Source organism: Xenopus laevis, chromosome 7L (genome assembly GCF_017654675.1).
Source record: "Xenopus laevis strain J_2021 chromosome 7L, Xenopus_laevis_v10.1, whole genome shotgun sequence".
Lineage (NCBI taxonomy): Eukaryota > Metazoa > Chordata > Amphibia > Anura > Pipidae > Xenopus > Xenopus laevis.
This window is the reverse complement of record NC_054383.1, coordinates 91713317-91732779: the sequence shown is the minus strand read 5'-3', so window position 1 is coordinate 91732779 and position 19463 is coordinate 91713317. Positions and strand designations below refer to the sequence as shown.

General features: G+C 39.3%; 1 protein-coding gene across 1 annotated transcript in view; it reads left to right on the top strand.

The window, feature by feature from the left end:
- Positions 1–19463, top strand: part of LOC108696531 (arginine-glutamic acid dipeptide repeats protein-like) — a 46560-nt gene that overhangs the window by 14426 nt on the left and 12671 nt on the right. Inside the window, exons 6-14 of the mRNA XM_041569334.1 lie at positions 118–198; positions 8473–8635; positions 9663–9755; positions 10928–11127; positions 11567–11728; positions 11840–11953; positions 13311–14674; positions 14754–14970; positions 16867–17587. Coding sequence (XP_041425268.1) covers positions 118–198; positions 8473–8635; positions 9663–9755; positions 10928–11127; positions 11567–11728; positions 11840–11953; positions 13311–14674; positions 14754–14970; positions 16867–17587 — 3115 coding nt within the window. The remainder of the gene's footprint in view (positions 1–117; positions 199–8472; positions 8636–9662; positions 9756–10927; positions 11128–11566; positions 11729–11839; positions 11954–13310; positions 14675–14753; positions 14971–16866; positions 17588–19463) is intronic.

Genomic DNA, 19463 nt, shown 5'->3' with positions numbered 1-19463 from the left:
ATTTTCATTTTAGCATTCCTGTTATTATTTAGCCTTCCTCTGAATAGACAGCTAAGTGTGAAGAAATACAATGTGCATTTCATATAAATACTTTGCTTTGTAATGTTTCTTATGCAGAAGAGGTTCATAAAGGGTTTGAGACAATATGGCAAGAACTTCTTCAGGATCAGGAAAGAACTGCTTCCAAACAAAGAAACAGTAAGTCAAAAAATATACTCTAAAAAAAAATAGTACGGTAATTAAAATCTATTCTATGTAACTGTTGTTACTTGTACTTTTGTTCTGGGGAGAGAATTCTTCTTCAATAGTTTACAAATCCGTTCTTATTTTTAGCAGGCAGCTTTGGGCATTTGCTGTTGGATAAAACATCTGCCATTCTGTTATTCCTTATTCAAAGATTGCAATAAATTTAAATAACTACACCAACACTCCCTTTTAAAAAAAATTATATGGAGTTTGTATTAAATTACATGACATGTGCAAGCCTAATTGTCTTTTCAGTAGTAACGTTTTAATGGGTAAAATGGGTCTCTTGCCTAAAAAACTGCAATCAGTCTGCATAGTTACACCCCAATATATTGTACAATGCTTGTGAATATTTTGCAAAGTCCAGGCTACTTTGCTGTGCTCTCCTGTTACAGATATGCATTTATTTTACCTTTGCATTTATTTCACCTTTAAGACATGGTAATGGTTGTTGTTTACTGTATACATTTTTATACAAATTTCTGGTTTCCATGTGGACGAAAAAAAAATACTTTTAGAGCATTAGCCAGATCGTTTCACAAGTCTAGTGAGATTGTAGCTTCCTATTCATTGCAGGGGACTGGGGAACATTATTTCTATGAGAAAGTACATACACACAACTTGTTGGCCTTACAACATAAATCATTCCTTACTTGCCCTAAGTCTCTTTAGCATTAAAGGTTTCAACATATACGCTATGAATAGGGAGTAAATTACGTGGAAGTCAGGGCATGACAGTAAAAGGGGATTTATCGTAAAAATGAAAATTTAATATAAGCTTCATCTCACTGAAATAAGACAATTTCTAAATACAACCAATTAAAAAATCCATACAGTTTAAGAAATAATCAAGTTGCTCTTCAGTATCTCGCTCTCTACAGCCTGTCACTCTTCATGCTCTCTTTATGCTGGGGTCTGGGTCAGATTTTGATTGACAGGTAGGTCACATATGTCTTTTAGGGGGGCTCCCTTTCTTAGCAGAATAACTCAAATAACCAACTCCAGCACAAACAAAAGGTAACAAAATAACAGACGTTGGCAAACTCACTGCATGTGGAGAAACAGGATTTCCATCAGAGCCAGTTGTTTACTTTGTTTTTTTGCTTGTGTTTCTTTGAAATTTGAAAGCATTTGATTTTACCATCTAAAAGCTTAAGCTGATCTAATATAGGCACAGCCCAGTATATCAAAGTAAGTAGCGGAAACATTGCCAGCTTCATTTCCTGACTAATAAAAATATGTTCCAAAAATTGCAGCTTTTTATGCTTCCTACGTTATCTTCCAGAAAGTTATAGTTTCAAAGGCGTATTTTTGACAAATTCAAAATGCTTCCAAATATGACGCAGTTCTATTTAAATGAAAAATTGTATTTAAGGGGGTTAATTATGAAAGATCGAACTTGTGAAGTTTTGTCTACCTCGAATAAACTCGCAACATGAATGTTTGCCTGTTAGAGGGATCAAACATTGCCTATTTATGAAAAAACCTGAATGTAAAAAAACTATCTATGCAATTGGGAGGGAAAACGTTGAATACGTGAATTGATTAAGTTGTCTGCGAAAAAAAGCTCGAATTTATTGAGTTTTCAAAGGTCTGGAAAAAAAACCCAGAAAATCATGTAGGCTAACAACATCTTCAAATAGTTCAAGGAAACATGACCTTCTACATGACCTCAACAGGTTTTAGTATTTTCGGATTGAAGCTTTTTGCAGCTTCGGGGAATAATAAATAAATAAAATTGTTTTTTTTATCCTGAAAAATTCAAGATTTAAATAAGACATGACCTTTGTTTCTGAACTTATTAATATCTGTCTGGGATTGTTAGCCAAAATGACGCTTGTGCAGTGGCATAAAGGCCATTGATTGGCTGAACTATTTATTTTCACTAAATGAGATCCATGCACAAGACCAGGAGTCACCCTGCTGATAAACAGCTCATGCAGAGCTCAGTATTTCAAGGTCTTCTACCCAGGCTCCTGTATACAGAGCTTCTGGCTCCCTTCATGTATTATGTTCCTGCAGGAAAAGTTTGACAGCCGTTTTACTATTTATACACCCTGATTTATGGTCTGAATTCTTCTCTTAATCAGGGCAGCAAATGAGAGCTTATGTTAGATAGACAGCACAGCTCTCCGTCACCGTGTTGCTATCTATCTAGAGATTGCATTTGTTCATGGAGCAGAAAGGAACACTAGAGAGAACATCTGATATATAGTATTTCTAAATTTGACCGGTAAACAGCATCTGGGGAAACTGAGAGCAGATGCCTCCAAGTGGAAATTGCTGGTACCTGGGCACATTTAAATAGCTGTTTTCTGCACAGCGAAGTTATTTTGGAAACAGGTGCCTCATTTATATACTCGGCAGCCCTGCAGCAACATCCACCATTTTCCACTGTTTTGAATATATAAAGATAAGGAGAGAAGGATTTTTTTACCCAGGCATATCAAGTAGCAGACACCCACAGTAAACCTAATTTAAAATGAAATAATTCTACCTTAAGTGTACATTTTCAAGTGCAGCAGGTAAAATTATAGACATAGGCAAGCAACTGTACAGGAGCTGTACATGTGGCTGCCACCCCTGAAAGGAGGCATCTGTAGAAAATATATTTCAATACATAATATATGTTTGCAAGCAATTACCTACACTGTGGCTTTTGAGCTGTTCCTGCACCCCTTGACAGCCTCATGTTGGAGAGTAGTCGAGTTACTAGCATACATGTTTATGGTGCCAAAGTTGATTGTCACACACTTACATTGCATACATTAACAATAATAAGCAGCTTATTAAATATATGTGCCCCTTTGCAGTATGTATATATGGCTGACCGACCCTCCTTTATACGGTCTTAAAATATGACCCCTAAATGTGTAATCTCAAAACGCAAGTGATTTTTGAACATTTCTGACTCCGCTTTTACTGCTGAAAGCCAAGTATATCACATGAAAAGATGTTTTTCATTATTTAAAAAAAATTTGATATTCCTTGGCTCTCTGCTTGTTACTGTTAGCCCAGCCAATGCAACGCCACAGGAATAACAATGGGAGATTATACTTTTCCCTCTTTGCGCCTCTAAGGCTTATAAATAGGAGATGTATCATGCAAGCATCGATTATCTTAGCTACTGTGTTTCCAGTTACAATTAGACCTTGTATGTGCTTCATTAACAGATCTGAAAGGGAGATCCACAGGAGTGTGCTGAGCATTGTGGGAAATGGAGTCTTTACTGTTAGAGAGCTGGCAGCTGCTATGTTGTTTCAATAGTTAATGTAGTCAGGACCAGCAATGCAGGGAATAGCAAGGGTCAGACATGTAAAGTTTAAGTAAAACCATATCACACATATAGAGGCACATTTATCAAGGGTTGAATTTCAAATTCATGTGAGTTTTTTTTTTTAAACTTGAAATTTGACAAATAGAAAATAATTATTTTAAAAAAAAATCTAATTTTCTAAACTCTGGTGAATAGGATCGACACAAAAACTTAAATCGAATTTGATTCGTATATTAAAAACTCAATTTTGAGGTTTTTTTACTCCAAATTGATCCCTGACCTCTCCCATTGACTTAAACAGCAATTTGGCAGGTTTTAGTTGGCAAATAGTCGAATTTGAGTTCTTAAAGAGCCAGTGTATGATAAATCTCGAAAATTTTAAAATTTTTTGAAAAACTCTTAATTGAATTTGAATAACTCCCTAATCGAATTTAACAGTTTTGACCATAAACAAAACTAAGAATTCGAATTTTCAGTTTGACCCATTGATCTACCCCATAAAATCAAATACAGATAACTACAGTCATTGCAAATTTGTATTGGAAAGTTGCTTAGAATGACTTTCATTATGGTTAATTTGGGTTTTTAACCCGTTTAATCTCTGTGCCGGTCAGTATTGCAGCATTCTCTTGTACAGCACTGTGCATGTGGAGCAGTTTTAAACTGGATTGGAGTCGCAGGGTCTTTCAGAGCTATGAATGGCACGGCCTGCAGTCATTGAAGACAACGACATACATGGAAAATAAAACCTTGGCTGCTCGGAGCCCCTGGAGAGCAACTTTTTCTCTGGCTCATTTATTGCTTTGGAGCCACTCTGCCTCCTCCTGCAGATATTTAGTCATAGGCAGTTTTCTGGGACAGAGGGGAGTCGGAGATGAATGCAGTGTGTGCCAGCAGTTTCCCTCCTGTGTGCATATCATTCCTACAGTGGCTGCTTGTATAAATAGAATCACAAGGAGAATGCTTAAGCAGAGGCCCGTGTGCTGTAAAAGCCAGTAACAAGGCAGCAGCCTGGCCTCCTGGATCATCCACGGCTGGCTGGAACTTTAATAGCAATCATCCCTTCAGGCTTTGTTATTTACCAGACATGACGGCTCAGCTGATAGGAATGTTTTCCACACAACCTTGTAGCAGATGTTGTGCCCTGGTGCTGCTGTTAGAAATGTCGCACATTATTCACTGCTCCCTCCCAGTCATCTCTAACCAGCTCTGTGCTTCTGCTATCTGAAGTGTTGTCTGTGCTCTTTGTAGCCAGAAAAAATGATAGCAACCGCATCTTTATAGCCACTGAGGAGACTTGTGCCTAGTATTTTTTTAATGGATTTTGCAGCCCCCCCCCCCCCTCAAAAAGAAGCTTTGTAAAGAACATAATTTTTTTTAAATAAATGTGCCCATTTGTATCCTAGTGAATAGTGTAGGTGGTTCAGGAAACATGCATTCCCTACAGATATTTATCTGCACGTCTTCGATTGCCACTAGCTAGGGAAGGTTGCTGGGGGTGCTGGGAAATGTAGATTGCCTGGCCCTGCTATAAATTGTCATAAAATGTTATGTATTCAATATGAAATGAGTTACCTGTAGAAGCTGGTCTCTATCCCCTACCTTGTCCTATGTTTTGCCATGATTTGCTGATGCTTCACCATTACTTTTTTTTGTGAACAATGAGCTATAGTTCTCTTAGTCCCTTTCTAGCAAAAGGGCTCTGGCTACAGCACTGATTTTTAGAGTAGTGTCCTTACCCTTTATATTTTATTATATATGATCCTTGTAGCATTTAAGATAATACAGGATACAAGTCTTCAGCTATTCTGTGTTACATGAACAGTGACAGAACAACAACACCGATTATACTGAGAGAAGAGGCTTCCATTTGAGTAGGATTGCAGAATGAATTCTATTAAGATAATGGTTAGATATGCTCAGCATGAAGATTTGGGAGAAGCCAATGCTGCCATGGAAGGCTGAAAGAAAGGGCACTATCATTAACAGTATCATTTATACAGTGCCACCAAGTTAATTTACTTTTTCAAATAAACGATGTTATCACCAACCATGGGGAGCCTTGTTGGTGTCTTTCTTTGGTTTTAGTGTGTAAACAGATAGATACAGATGTGTCTCTAGGATAAAGCCGTTCAGCTTAATCAGGGTTGTGGACTAGAGCCCTGAAATCAAGAAGCCCTTAGGCAGGCCAAGAGCCATAAAAATCTTCTATAAAAAGCCCCATTCCTCCCATGGGCCTCCAGCTGTACAGCCCTTATCAAGGGGAAGAGAATACATTACCTCTGATTATAGTCCACTGAGAAATTCATAGACAGGTTGCATAACACTATGTTTATCAGTAACATGGGCAAAGATTGCCTTGTCCAGATATCACTATTTTTCAGAAGTTGCTTTTAGATCTAGTATAAGCAGAGTTGGCTGTACATTTGAGAGATACACAAGAGCAAGATGATGCTCAGTGTGCATCATTGGCCAGCTACATTAGTTCCATGTTTCAAGCCTTTGTGTTGGGCTAACTGGATTTCAGAATTAAAATAAAAGCAGGAGGGTAAGGTGCCATGAGGGAAGTGTAAGTAAATATTATTTTAACAATTGTAATTAGGAGTTAGCTTGTATTAAAGAGCTCTCAACAGAAATACTGTAACCAAACTGCAAATCGAGGCTTTTCCCAAATGGAAAGTGAACTGTGCAAACAATTGGCTTCACACAGCACAAGAGATGCAAGCGGCAAGGAGAAGGGCCTTGAAGGGCTGAGGTTTCTGTCAGTGCCAGGAGGTGATTTGTCCTTAATTAACAGAGCTGCTTCAAGGATTGTGAGCGTGACGGACCCACATGAATATTTCATCAGAAGTGAGAACAGCGGGGGCAAATCAGGATCGTATGTTTGTAAACCCTGCAGGCTTGTACACCTATTACTTGGCTTTGTGAAACCCAATATGTGTCTGCACTTAAAAGATTCAGTAGCATGAGCCCTGGGATGACAGACATGCTGCCGTCCAGCCCGGAATCATTTGATCCTATCTTTTCTAAGTGTTCCAGATAATCATATCGGCCAGCAACACATCTCTGTAATTTCCATAAGATTATTTTGCTTCTTTGTCCTCCAGGGAAGGCAGCATATTTATTAATAATGAATCATCCTGCACACGGATTTGGGACTGGAGTTTATACTGATGACAGAGTTGAGCTATTTTTATAAATAGGGCAGCAAAAGCATGACTTGTTTTTAACTCATGCCAGTGTGCAAAGTATAGGTTATCAAATATTTGTTAATAATAACACTGTCACCTTCATAGTGTCATGAGCATGACTGCAACAATAACCTCTCTCATTCATCTGCCCTCAGAGGATGATGATGATGGCAATAATTTAGGTCCAGGTCAGGTTGTCCAGAAGCAATTATGCAAAAACAGTAGCAAAAAATAGCAAGGGGCAAGCCAGACTATCAGTCGCTGTGAAATTACTTCAGATTTGGGTCTGCTCTTGGCTTTTATATGCATCTTGCAATCCTTTTTCTGTTTAGCTATTTCAGGTGTCTGGGCATCTTGCCATTAATATCTAATATTTCTGCTTGACTCGTAAGATTGGTTTCTTACTTGTTAGTATAGTTAGGCAGTTTACAGTGCTGGCCAAAGGGTGGCGGCTATTTGTTTGTAAGGCAAACACAATGCCTGTGTGATCTATCCACTTATTTTCACTGTAGTGGCTTAGTTTACGGACCATGGGCTTATGGACATCAACTTAGTCCATGAGGGGAAGCATGAAGCTAGATGTAGCTCTCTTTTCTGTCTAGAAGCATAGCAGTTACACATGAGGGCGAACAGCTAGATTTCTTTTACTTTCACCAAGTCCAGCCTGGTACCACATGCTCTGCGATATAGGTGTGACATTATGATTAGCTCCCTGAAGCACAGGGTGGCCTGGCACCTGCCACTTATATTTCAATGAAAAGTAGTGCTGCATTGTATCCATTGAAATGCTCTACCTGGTGCCATGAGCAGTACTTTGGACAAAGTCAGGTGTGGATCTTTAATTACTTTTTGTATTTATTTAGGTAAGCTGAAACAGACTGTAAAAACATAAACAGAGAGAGCAGCTTGTAGTTTCTCTAGATTGGCATGAATTAGTGTGTTCTAGACTTAACACATTTGTGGTACCTCCCAACTTGCATGCTGAGCATTAAGGGGTCATTAAACCAAGAGAAGAAGAACAAGGCACTATTAATTGTTTTCTCCTCATGAGTGTTATTCCAGAGTGGCACTTCAGGGAACAAGTCCTTTCACTTTCTGGGGTGCTGGTTTGTGTTATCCCCCTGATCAATTCCTTTGTTGGCGAGTCAGTATAAAGCCCCCATAACTTCAGGGACTTGACAAGGTCATCCTCAGACAGCTGGTTATTCTTGCTCTCTAGTGAATCTATTGATTCATTTTCCTTTTGATACACAGCCGTTAAAGGGGATGTCAAAAAAATGTGCCTTATGAAAGGAAATGCAACTTTCCAGTATACATTTCTTGAAAATCTTAAGACGTGTTGCCTGGATTCTGCTTTATTGTTTAAGAGTCAGAACAAAGCGTTCAGCAAAGGATAGATGTTTTTTTTTTTTTTTTTTAATCCACTACATTTACAGGTAACTTTTAACAGCATTGATAAAAAAAAACAAGGTAAAATCTTTATGTTGAATTAATAAAACATTTTAATTTTTGCTTTACATCCCCTTAAAATCATCTGCCTCTTTTTTATTATAAGCTTTTGTGATTTGTTTTCTGCGAATATCTGGCGACACATTTTCTGTGCTTTCTTATCTAAGTGGCACATTGTTAGGGCTAGAAACCAACAGCTATCACAGGTTCTTAGGAAAGACTCTGCCCTTTTCAAACAAATGTAATCTTTATTTTTCACTGGGTGCTTTGCTGGATTTTAATGCCTCTCCCATTTCTCCCACTTGCTAGGGTGAGCTCATAACTTTTTATTACTACTGGAAGAAAACCCCTGAAGCAGCTAGCTCCCGAGCACACCGCAGACACCGCCGTCAGGCAGTCTTCCGCAGAATTAAAACACGCACCGCTACCACTCCTGTGAACACTCCCTCACGCCCACCGTCCAGCGAATTCTGTAAGTACCTTTTTAAAGGAGACATTTTGTGTAAAAGAAATAAGAACGTACCAGTGCATTAAACTCATTTAGATATAGAAGAATTGTGCTTTAAAAAGTAGTGTTTCAGGTTGATTTATTGAATATTTCTGCAAAAACCCTCAGTAGCTAGCAGGACCTGATGGGGAACTGAAGCCTGTCTGACCCTACTGTGCTTCTGTAGGACACGCCCACTCCTCATTTGAAACAGGGACCAGTGAACATCTATAGGGAGCTCCAATAAAGGGGCTATTTTTAAAGATATGTAAAAACAACGCCATATATACTCATAATTTCCTGCAAAATTAGTTTTTTTACATTTATAAATGTGTTAATTATAGTATAATAATACATTTAGCCAGCTAAGCGCTTTCCAGATTTCTTGACTGCATCTTTCTCTCCATACTTTTTATCCTCCATTAACCTTTGTATCCATCTGCAATTCAGAATTTCTCATTCTCTACATTGTATGCATGACTTGTCCTGGACAGTTCTTGGGCAAAAATGCAAAGGAAAATGGCACCCAAGAAATTCCAGAACATCTCTCACATACTTGGATTGCTCCGTTAGCAGTTTTTCAATGACCCACGTTTATTCAAGCATATTCTAAATCATAGTGTGAAAGGTGCCTGATTTGTTTTATCCCTTTCTGAGCTCTAGGTGAGTGTGCTGTCATAATCTTTAGTGAACTATCTTTTCATAGTGTTAGTAGTGAGGTGTTGGTAGTTGGGCTCACATCCTTGGTATTTAAACTGCTCTCTGGTTGCTAAGGTTTCTTTAAGCTTGCAATGAGAAAGTGTTTTGAATTCATAAAGGAAGATAAACATAAAACCGAGGACCCAATGCTATATATATTTAGTTTGTTTATTCTTTGCTGTGCCAGTGACCCTGCTCTCCAGATAGCATTTCAGGTGTAGACTCGAAAGTTAGAGAATGGCTGGTAGTTAAAAAAAAGATCATTTGAAAAGTTGCTTAACAGCTGTATGACTTTTTTTTCCCTTTGTTCCAGTGGATTTAAGCTCAGCCAGTGAGGATGACTTTGACAGCGAGGACAGTGAACAGGAGCTGAAAGGCTATGCATGCCGACATTGCTTCTCTACTAGTACGTAATCCAGTAGGATAATCTCTTGCTTTTCTTGTGTTGCATTATAGGACCAGTCATTTCTAAAATTTGACAATTAAAATTTGTATCCGATGATCAAACATTTACAAATCAACTATTTCTTGGCAAAAAAAAGTTCTTTTTTTATGCAAGAGACTATTTGTCTATAGTCCTGTAAAAAGCAAGGACATCTGACACCTGTTTACCTTTGTGTGTAAAGCTGCCCATACAAATTCAGATCCACTTGTTTAGCAAAGTTGTATCCTACAGAGGAGCCAACAGGCTTGTCGGATGGGGACATCATTATCACACCAATGTGGTCCTTGTCAGACAGAAAAAAATCAGCCCTGTCCAGATGTTGGTTGGGCAGGGCCATCAGTGGGCCTCATACAGGGTCTGATAAGCTGCCGACTCAGTCCGTATATGGCCACAGTATAAAAATTACACCCACTGTAATTTGAATTCCTCAGTGCGCAGAACCTGACGTCGGCTTCACACCAATGACCTAGAGCACCTAAACTTTTTTTTTTTTTTTTTTTAAGCGTCTGCAGTTTAAATTAGTTTTTTTCCTTCAGACAGCTTTGGGGGTAATGTTGTGAGCATAAATATTAACTGCAGATGCTGAAAAGCTTAGGTGCTTTAGTTTATCGATGTGAAGCTGATCTCTGGTTCTGTGCATAGAGGAATTCAGCCTGTCATCGCCTCTTCGCCTTTCTGCTATGAGGCACTTTGGAAGGTTTCAAGAATCAAGATTTAAAAAAAAATAAATAAAAAAAATTAGAGTAAGCCTAACGTACTACTATAGTAGTTTGGGAGGGAATTAAGTATTAAAAAATGTTGGTGTTACTTTTCCTTTAAATTGCTTCCTGCAGCCTTAGTTTCATAAAAATCTTTTCCAGTGGAGTACTGCAGGAGAAGCTGTGTTCCATACTTGTCAACTATGTGGTGCCTGCTTCATAGAGAACTACTGCATTTTGGGAAATGTGTTGTAATTTTATGTGAGAATAAGCAGAAAGTGTACCCATATATGTTTATTAAAAGATGCCACGAGACATGTTATTCTTGGCCTTTCTTATGGTTTCTGTAAATAGAAGATAATGAAAAGAAGTAATTTTATTTCAGTGGGAACTATCTGTTTGTATGGTCCAATAAAGCTTACTGTATCCCTGTAGCATCTAAGGACTGGCACCACGGAGGGAGAGAGAACATTCTTCTGTGTACAGATTGCAGACTTCACTTCAAGAAATACGGTGAATTACCACCTATTGAAAAGCCTGTGGATCCACCAACATTTATGTTCAAACCTGTCAAGGAGGAAGAGGATGGACTTAATGGGAAACACAGTATGAGGACCAGGCGGAACAGAGGCTCGGTATGCACCTCAATCTAGTTTAGTCTGTATGCATTGGGATCAAGGTTACAACTCATGTGCAAGAACAGACCTCTACTTTATTCCTCTGGTATATAACTTTTCTAGGCTGCTAGAATTTTCCCTCCTTGGTTTCTCTTCTAAATAACCTGACTAGTCAATCTTAACTTTGTTCCTGACATATGGTGCCATTCAAAAACTTGCATATGCCCTGTTTTTGTTTTTTTTTGAGGAAGGGGGGGCGTCACAATTGTGGACAAATTTCATTGGCTTTTCATGCTTAGTGTATAGGGACATACAGAATGATGGCCTGGTAATTTTTATCTGTGCGATCTGCTTAAAAATTTTCTATGCAGTGAATAAGGGTTCTGTATTTTATAGAAGTTTGTATTGCTATTTGTTTTTACTTTTATATCCAATGCATTCTTGTTCTGCTACATAGATGTCAACTCTACGAAGTGGCCGTAAAAAGCAAACTACTAGCCCAGATGGCAGAGTATCGCCTATAAATGAAGATATACGGTCCAGTGGTCGAAACTCTCCTAGTGCTGCTAGTACATCCAGTAATGATAGCAAAGCAGAGTCTTTGAAGAAACCTCCTAAGGTACGTATGATTGGCTCTTCATGGGTTGGATGATAGGTAGTGTCTTTGGTTTTACTGCATTTTTTGTTGGTCGCCCCCCTCTAAGTAATAATGAATATTTTGTGATTACAGAAAATCAAAGAGGAGGCCTCGTCCCCACTAAAGAGTGCCAAACGTGCAAGAGAGAAGCCAGTGTCTGATGCTGAAGAGACTGACAGGGCCAGTGCAAAGAAATCTAAAACACAAGTAAAATTTTCTTCTTCAAATTAACACTGTAATGTCTTAGGATTTCTGATACTATGTCTATATTCGGACGAAATAATTTCCCTTCTATAGGTTTATATACTCAAAAAGATAACATTTGAAATTTATACAAAGAGTTATACCACATCCAATAGTAAATCATTTTTAAAGTTATAAGTACTGGCTCATTTTTTTTGCCAATGTTCCTATTCAAGAGATAATGACCCAGCTTCATGAAGGGTAAGTTGGTGCAGAGTCATGTAATTGGGGGCTAAAGTCAGAGGTACCAATCTACATATAATTGGTCCTCTTGCAGGACAAATCACCTTTATGTGTTTAGCAAAAGGCATGATCTTGATGAGTCACACACGACTTTTCCGATGCCTGCTTGTTGGCAAGGTGCAGATCTTTGGGGGCTTTTGGAGCCTGTCTTAACTGTTCCAGACCAGATTGTATCAGTTCTTGATTCGTTTGGGTCTTGTTGAAACATTATGGCCTGAGACATAATGTAATAAACACTTCGTCATTAAAGTGATAATGACACTAAAAATGTTCTTTTCAAAATATTAATCTGCATTAAAAGTTACTTTTGCTTTTGTAAGTAATTGTTACTTGAAGTTCCTAAACCTGACTGTTTTGCCAACCGGACTGTCCCTTCTCAGCCTGTCAGTTAAAGTTTCTAATGCAAACGGACTCCTGCTGCACAAATATGGCAGCACTCTCATACAGAAACACAGGGGGAAGAAAGTTTAAATAAAAACATCAGGCAAATAATTTTTTTAAATTATAAATTGCATTTAAAGATAATGTTAAGATAGATATAAAAAAAGGTTATTTTAATGGTGTCAGTATCTCTAATATTTTTTTCCACATGCTGATACCTACAAATATGTAAATATGAGCTCACAAAATATCTAGCTCACTATTAAAAGCAGTGCCTGAAACTGTGAATGTATTTATTAAAAGACCACAGCGTACTTTTGTTTAGACAACTACATATAGTTCAGAAATAATTGCATCTACAGTATGACAGTGATACAAGTATAATTTTTCAAGCTGAGTGTGATTGGCTGGCCAGAATAACAGTGGATCTCCTAGCGGGCCACCGCCCTAGTGGGCTCCAGTAATTGACCGTACCTGCCACAGATTTCCTATTCCTACCATAGGTCTGTTTGACACCTATCACATTTCATACACTGATTTCACAGAATGGGCTGATATTAGGTTCAGTGATGCCCCTTTGGAGGCCCAGTCTGACACTGTTTTCAAAGATGATTCTGGAACTTATGTTCCTCCAAATTATATTAATATTTCTCTCCTTTTTTTTTTTCTTTTTTTTTTTTTTAACCTCTTTCCTCAGGAAATCAGTGGACCAAACTCTCCATCTGAAGGAGAAGGCGAGGGTGAAGGTGAAGGAGAAGGGGAGAGCTCAGATAGCCGAAGTGTTAATGATGAGGGAAGCAGCGATCCAAAGGACATTGATCAGGATAATCGCAGCACATCCCCCAGTATTCCCAGTCCTCAGGATAATGAGAGTGACTCGGATTCTTCAGCTCAGCAGCAAGTGTCGCAGCCACAAAATGGAGCTCCAACAATGGTGCCACCTGCTGTGTCTCCAGGACCTCTACCACCTTCAATACCTCCTTCCCATAGTATTGCTCCAGCACAGATATCACCGTGTTCTTCACTGCCTCCTTCCCAACTGCCTCAGCCTCCATCGCTTTCACTTGTTCAAGCTCCAGTTCTTCACCCTCAAAGGCTTCCCTCGCCACATCCAGCCATCCAGCCCCTTGTTGGGTCACAAGGAGAGCCGCAACCACCTACTCCCACCCTAATCCACCCACAGTCTCCGCACCATGGGCCATTACCCTCAATGCCACTTAATATGCAGGCACAACCTATTCTACAATATCCAGGTTCCTCCCCACCTCAACCATGTGCCTCTCAGGTCTCTCCGGTGCCACAAACACCCTCCCATGTTTTCCCTCATACTTCTCAGGGACAACAAACTCCTCAGCCTCCTCTGCAGACCCCCTCTCAAACACCACGTGAGCAGCCTTTGCCTTCTGCGGCCATGGCCATGCCTCATATAAAACCACCTCCTACCACACCTATTCCTCAGAATCCTTCACAGTCCCACAAACATCCTCCTCATTTACAGGGACCCTCACCCTTCTCCATGAATTCCAATTTGCCGCCACCTCCTGCTCTTAAGCCCCTAAGTTCATTACCCACCCATCACCCTCCTTCCGCTCATCCTCCTCCTTTGCAACTTATGCCACAAAGCCAGCAACTTCAGTCTTCTGCAGCCCAGCCACCAGTCCTGACTCAGAGCCAAAGCCTTCCCCAGACTTCTGGACACCCTCAATCAGGACTCCATTCCATACCACCCCAACCTGCTTTTCCACAACACACATTTATTCCTGGTGGGCCTCCTTCAATCACACCACCATCATGTGCTTCTACATCTACAGCATTAGCATTGCCTGCTGCATCTCCGGGTCTTCAACCACCTCCACCTGTATCAAATGCCACAGCTTCTTCTGGCGTTTGTATCCCGGGGGTATCTCCCTCCCCAAATCCACCACCATTGCCCCCAATACAGATCAAAGAAGAGGCCCCTGATGAAATTGAAGAACCTGAAAGTCCTCCACTTCCTCCTCGAAGCCCATCTCCGGAGCCCACAGTGGTAGATGCGCCAAGCCATGCCAGCCAGTCTGCAAGGTAACATCAGTAAATGAATTTGCTGTCTAATTTTGTTCATGTATCTCAGAGTAGTAACATTAAAGATGTTTTCACACAGGTTTTACAAGCATTGGGATCGAGGCTACAACTCGTGTGCAAGAACAGACCTCTACTTTATTCCTCTGGCTGGATCAAAGCTGGCTAAGAAGAGGGAGGAAGCTGCCGAAAAGGCCAAGAGGGAAGCGGAACAAAAAGTCAGAGAAGAAAGAGAACGTGAAAAGGAGAAGGAAAAAGAGAAGGAGAGGGAGCGAGAGAGAGAAGCAGAAAGAGCTGCGGTATGTTTGTGTTTGTATGTTGTGTTTGTTAATTACAATGTTTACCTGTTCATTTCTTATTTCAAGTATGCTGATAATTTCTTAAACTTGATATTTTGGTTGCAGTCATAGCCTGCAACAAACAAGAAAGTTAAAAGCCATTTTAATTCTGAGCACAGCAAATAAGACAAAGTAACCAAATGGACTCTCAATCTTATTTATGACAGGGTTTAAAATGCAAAGACGAAATGGGACCTCTGCATTTCAGAAGGCAAAGTGACAGCCCCTGTTTCATTTACATGCTTGCCTTTGCCGACACTGCATATAACCAAAACATTTCCTTTGCTGTGTCATCACATTTAAATTTTTAGTTATTTCTATATAAGTGGAGATAAATTCCTTGATTCAGCATAGAACTCTGAGGAAAAATTAGAATAAATGTCATATTAATTTACTGCATCATATTTGAATTGGAGTATTTAGCAATCGAGCAATCACCATTTAAGTTTATGGGTTGTCTTCATTATTTTTTGTCTAGTACATCTTGTATTTTTTATGAATGTTCCCTTTTTCTGCCTTGAATAAATGAATGGCTAGATATTGGTTATTACTGAAAACAAATGCAATCTCCCTTGAGTCAGACTCTTCCGATGTGTGAGACTGGAACGCTGACTGCAGCAGACAGGTGTGGGGGGGGGGGTCAAGTTGCTATACACAATAGGTAATTTAGAAATGGCATCATGGAACTAAACAAGTTGCCTCAAATAAACCAGTATGAGAGCGAGATATATATATATATATATATATATATATATATATATATATATATATATATATATATATATATATATATATATATATATATATATATATATACACACACACACACACACACATAATCTATTCTTTTTCCATTTATAGTAGTATATTTTTTTGAAAGGTAAGTTTTATTGTTTTAAACATATAAAACAAACAACACACAACAAAACAACCCATATGCTTTACATAAAGTCAGATATGAAATACAAGTTGACACATAAAGTAGTGTAACACTTCAATACATGTGGGGGGGGGGGGTTAATTGGACACAACAAGAAGTCATCTTTGTGCACTAATATTCAGATCACCATTTGCTCCTGTATGGGATATGTTGGAAAGGTCAAATTGTTTAAGAGATCCCCCAAGCATTGGACATTCTGGTTAGGCCAGAGGGTAAAGTCTTGCAAGTTCCAGGAGGGGGGTAAGTATGAATTCCGTCACAGAGGGAGGCGCGGGGATAATATGGGTGGGGAGTGCCCTAGGAGTGTAAGAGCTAACAACCAGGTTTTATGAGGTGTGGTACGAGTTGTAGGTAGAGGTTCTGCCTCTTGAGGGGAACGGTATGGGAAGTGGCACAGTCCCTCCCAAGAGTGCCTGGAGTTGTGAGTTGGAATTACAGCGGTCTGGGTTGAAACACCAATGGAGGTAATATACTGTGAAGCTAGGTATTATAGGTAGAAATTGGGGAAGGCCAATCCTCCTCCTTCATGTGAAGCGCATAGTTTGGCCCAGGCTATTCTAGGTGTTTTGTTTTATAGCAGTATATTTTGATAAATTTACCGTATTTTCTGTTTTTGGGGGTTTTTTTTAATTTGTATGCTTCCACATGGCCAATTATTAATGGCTTAAATATCTCTAGAGGTAAACTTGTCAATTTGTTCTAATTTTGCTAATATTGGTCACCCCACCCAGAGACCCACTCTGTTGCGTAAACATAGTTTATACGTTAGGTTGATCTGTTTTGTATGCACCATTAAAAAAAGGAACCATGCACAAGTCAAAAATAAGGTTGCTCAGTCTCCTTATTTGCTCACTCCAGCTGTATGATGTTGATAGCACTTCTGAAATAAAATTAACATGAATTTTTCTGTTTTTAAGCAGAAAGCTTGCAGTTCACACGAAAGACGCCTTGAAGAAAATCAGCTGAGTGCTGCAACTCACATCAGAGCTTCTTTTGAACCACCTCCTACTACCATAGCTGCTGTACCCCCTTATATTGGGCCAGACACACCTGCCCTACGAACCCTAAGTGAATACGCTCGGCCGCATGTTATGTCCCCCACCAATCGCAATCATCCATTCTTTGTCCATCTTAACCCCAACGATCCACTATTGGCTTACCATATGCCAGGATTGTATAACATTGATCCTACCATGAGGGAACGGGAATTTCGTGAGCGTGAGCTGCGAGAACGTGAAATCCGGGAGAGAGAACTGCGGGAAAGGATGAAGCCTGGCTTCGAGTTGAAACCCCCTGAGTTAGACCAACTACACCCTGCAGCTAACCCAATGGAACATTTTGCAAGGCATGGCGCACTAACAATCCCCTCAACAGCAGGACCTCATCCATTTGCTTCTTTCCATCCTGGCCTAAATCCACTAGAGAGAGAGAGACTGGCTCTGGCAGGACCACAACTACGGCCAGAAATGAGCTATCCTGAGAGACTGGCAGCTGAGAGGATACACGCAGAGCGCATGGCAGCACTTTCTAATGACCCTTTGGCCAGACTCCAGATGTTCAACGTCACTCCTCATCACCACCAACACTCGCACATACATTCACACCTCCATCTCCATCAGCAGGACCCTTTACATCAAGGTGAGCTAGGAAAGGACCTGGGAAAATGGAGCAAGGGGCATTGTTCGATGTCTGCCGTTGTTTATTATACATAATACATACAATTTTACTCTGCTTATGTTATCAGCAGGGGTGCACCAAATCCACTATTTTGGGATTTGGCTGAATCACAAATATTTTATAGAGAATTTGGCCAAATCAGAGCAAGTAAGGGTTAAAAAATCACAGCTTGTTTTTGTGACAAAAAGTCCCTTGGATTTAGTCATCCCGAACAGAATCCTGGATTCGGTGCATCCCTAGTTAGCAATTTAATCAACCTGCAATGTTTTCTGAGCACAGGCTGGATCTATCAAAGTGTCCCGGATTTCCCTGTCTGACCTGTCAGTAATTCATTATAAAAGGTATTACTTTTATCTGTACAGAGGAGAGAGATGGGCTCAAGTACTTAAAAGCCTGGGTCACAGGGGTTCTCACAAAACAAGCCTTTCTAGGGAGTTATACTGGAAACGGTTTTATTGCTTGATACAGATATAACTATAGCAATTAGTGTCCTCCAAGGGCCAAGCATGGTAATGCAATATTTCATAAATATGTAGGTAGTTTCATGCCTTTACAGAACTTGAGCTATTTGAGATCTGAAAAATACTGAAACTGAAAATTATTTTTTTGATGGGGCAGAGGCAACATTGTTCTTCCAAAGGATTTGGTTTATTTCCCTATCTTGACCTTCCACCAGCAAAAAACAACATCCTATAAATTAATTTTTTAAAAGGCAGTTATTGTGTTTTAGTTCACTTCAGTGGGTATTTTGTGGTTTCCTAGATTTTTATACAGAATACAGATGGCCATGGTTTTTTTTGCTAACATAATTGATATTTATACAATGTATGCAGGCAGTTGCATTTTTGTTGTGTGAATTTCTAACCAGGTCATTGCCTAAATTTAGTAGACTCTGTAAATCTGAGTTTTTGTTTATTCTTTATGTCATATTGCTGCAACTTTAGTGCCTTTTTTTGGCTTTAGCAGTATCCTTTGGGCTGCCTTCCATGCAACTAAGATATAATTTATATTAAGGGATTAATTCTTTGCTGGAGAATTTTGTTTTTATTTGTAACCCGCTAAAGTTTTCACTTAGAAGTATGGTAATGTTTCCAGCTATTCTGAAACTTCATAGTGGATTAAGACATGTCCGAATAGAAATCCCAGAGATCATTTTCATTTGTTGTTTTTTCTTGCAATAACATGTGTGAAAACACACACTTGCACTCACTTTTAGTCCACAAGGCACATACCAAGCACACTTATATATACATATATACACACATATTAATATATTTTATATATAATATTATTTATTTATTATTTATTACACGAATCGTTCAGGATTCAGAAAGTATTCTGCCTTTTTCAGCAGGATTAAGGCGAATCCTTCTGCCCGGCCGAACGGAATTTGCATAAGCAAATTAGGGACGGGGAGAAAAACTGCGTGACTTTTTGTCACAAAACAAGGAAGTAAAAAAATGTTTCCCTTTCCCAACCCTTATTTGCATATGCAAAGTAGGATTTCGGTTCGGTATTCGGCTGAATGTTTCACGAAGGGTTCGGCCAAATCCAAAATAGTGGATTTAGTGCATCCCTAATATATAGATAGATAGATAGATAGATCTCACACACACACACAGGGATCACCCACGCACAAGGACTTTTTGAATGATCAACAAAATGTATTTAATGATTTGAAGGCTTGATAAGTATTAAAACTTTGATGATTGTTCAGAAGTTGTGCTGTGTATCATCCATGGAGACAAAAAGGAACACCAAGAGCCCCAATAGTGTAATATGTTTTTACAAGGAGTAATGGTAGTGTGTATCATCCATGTGTAAGGACTCAAACCTG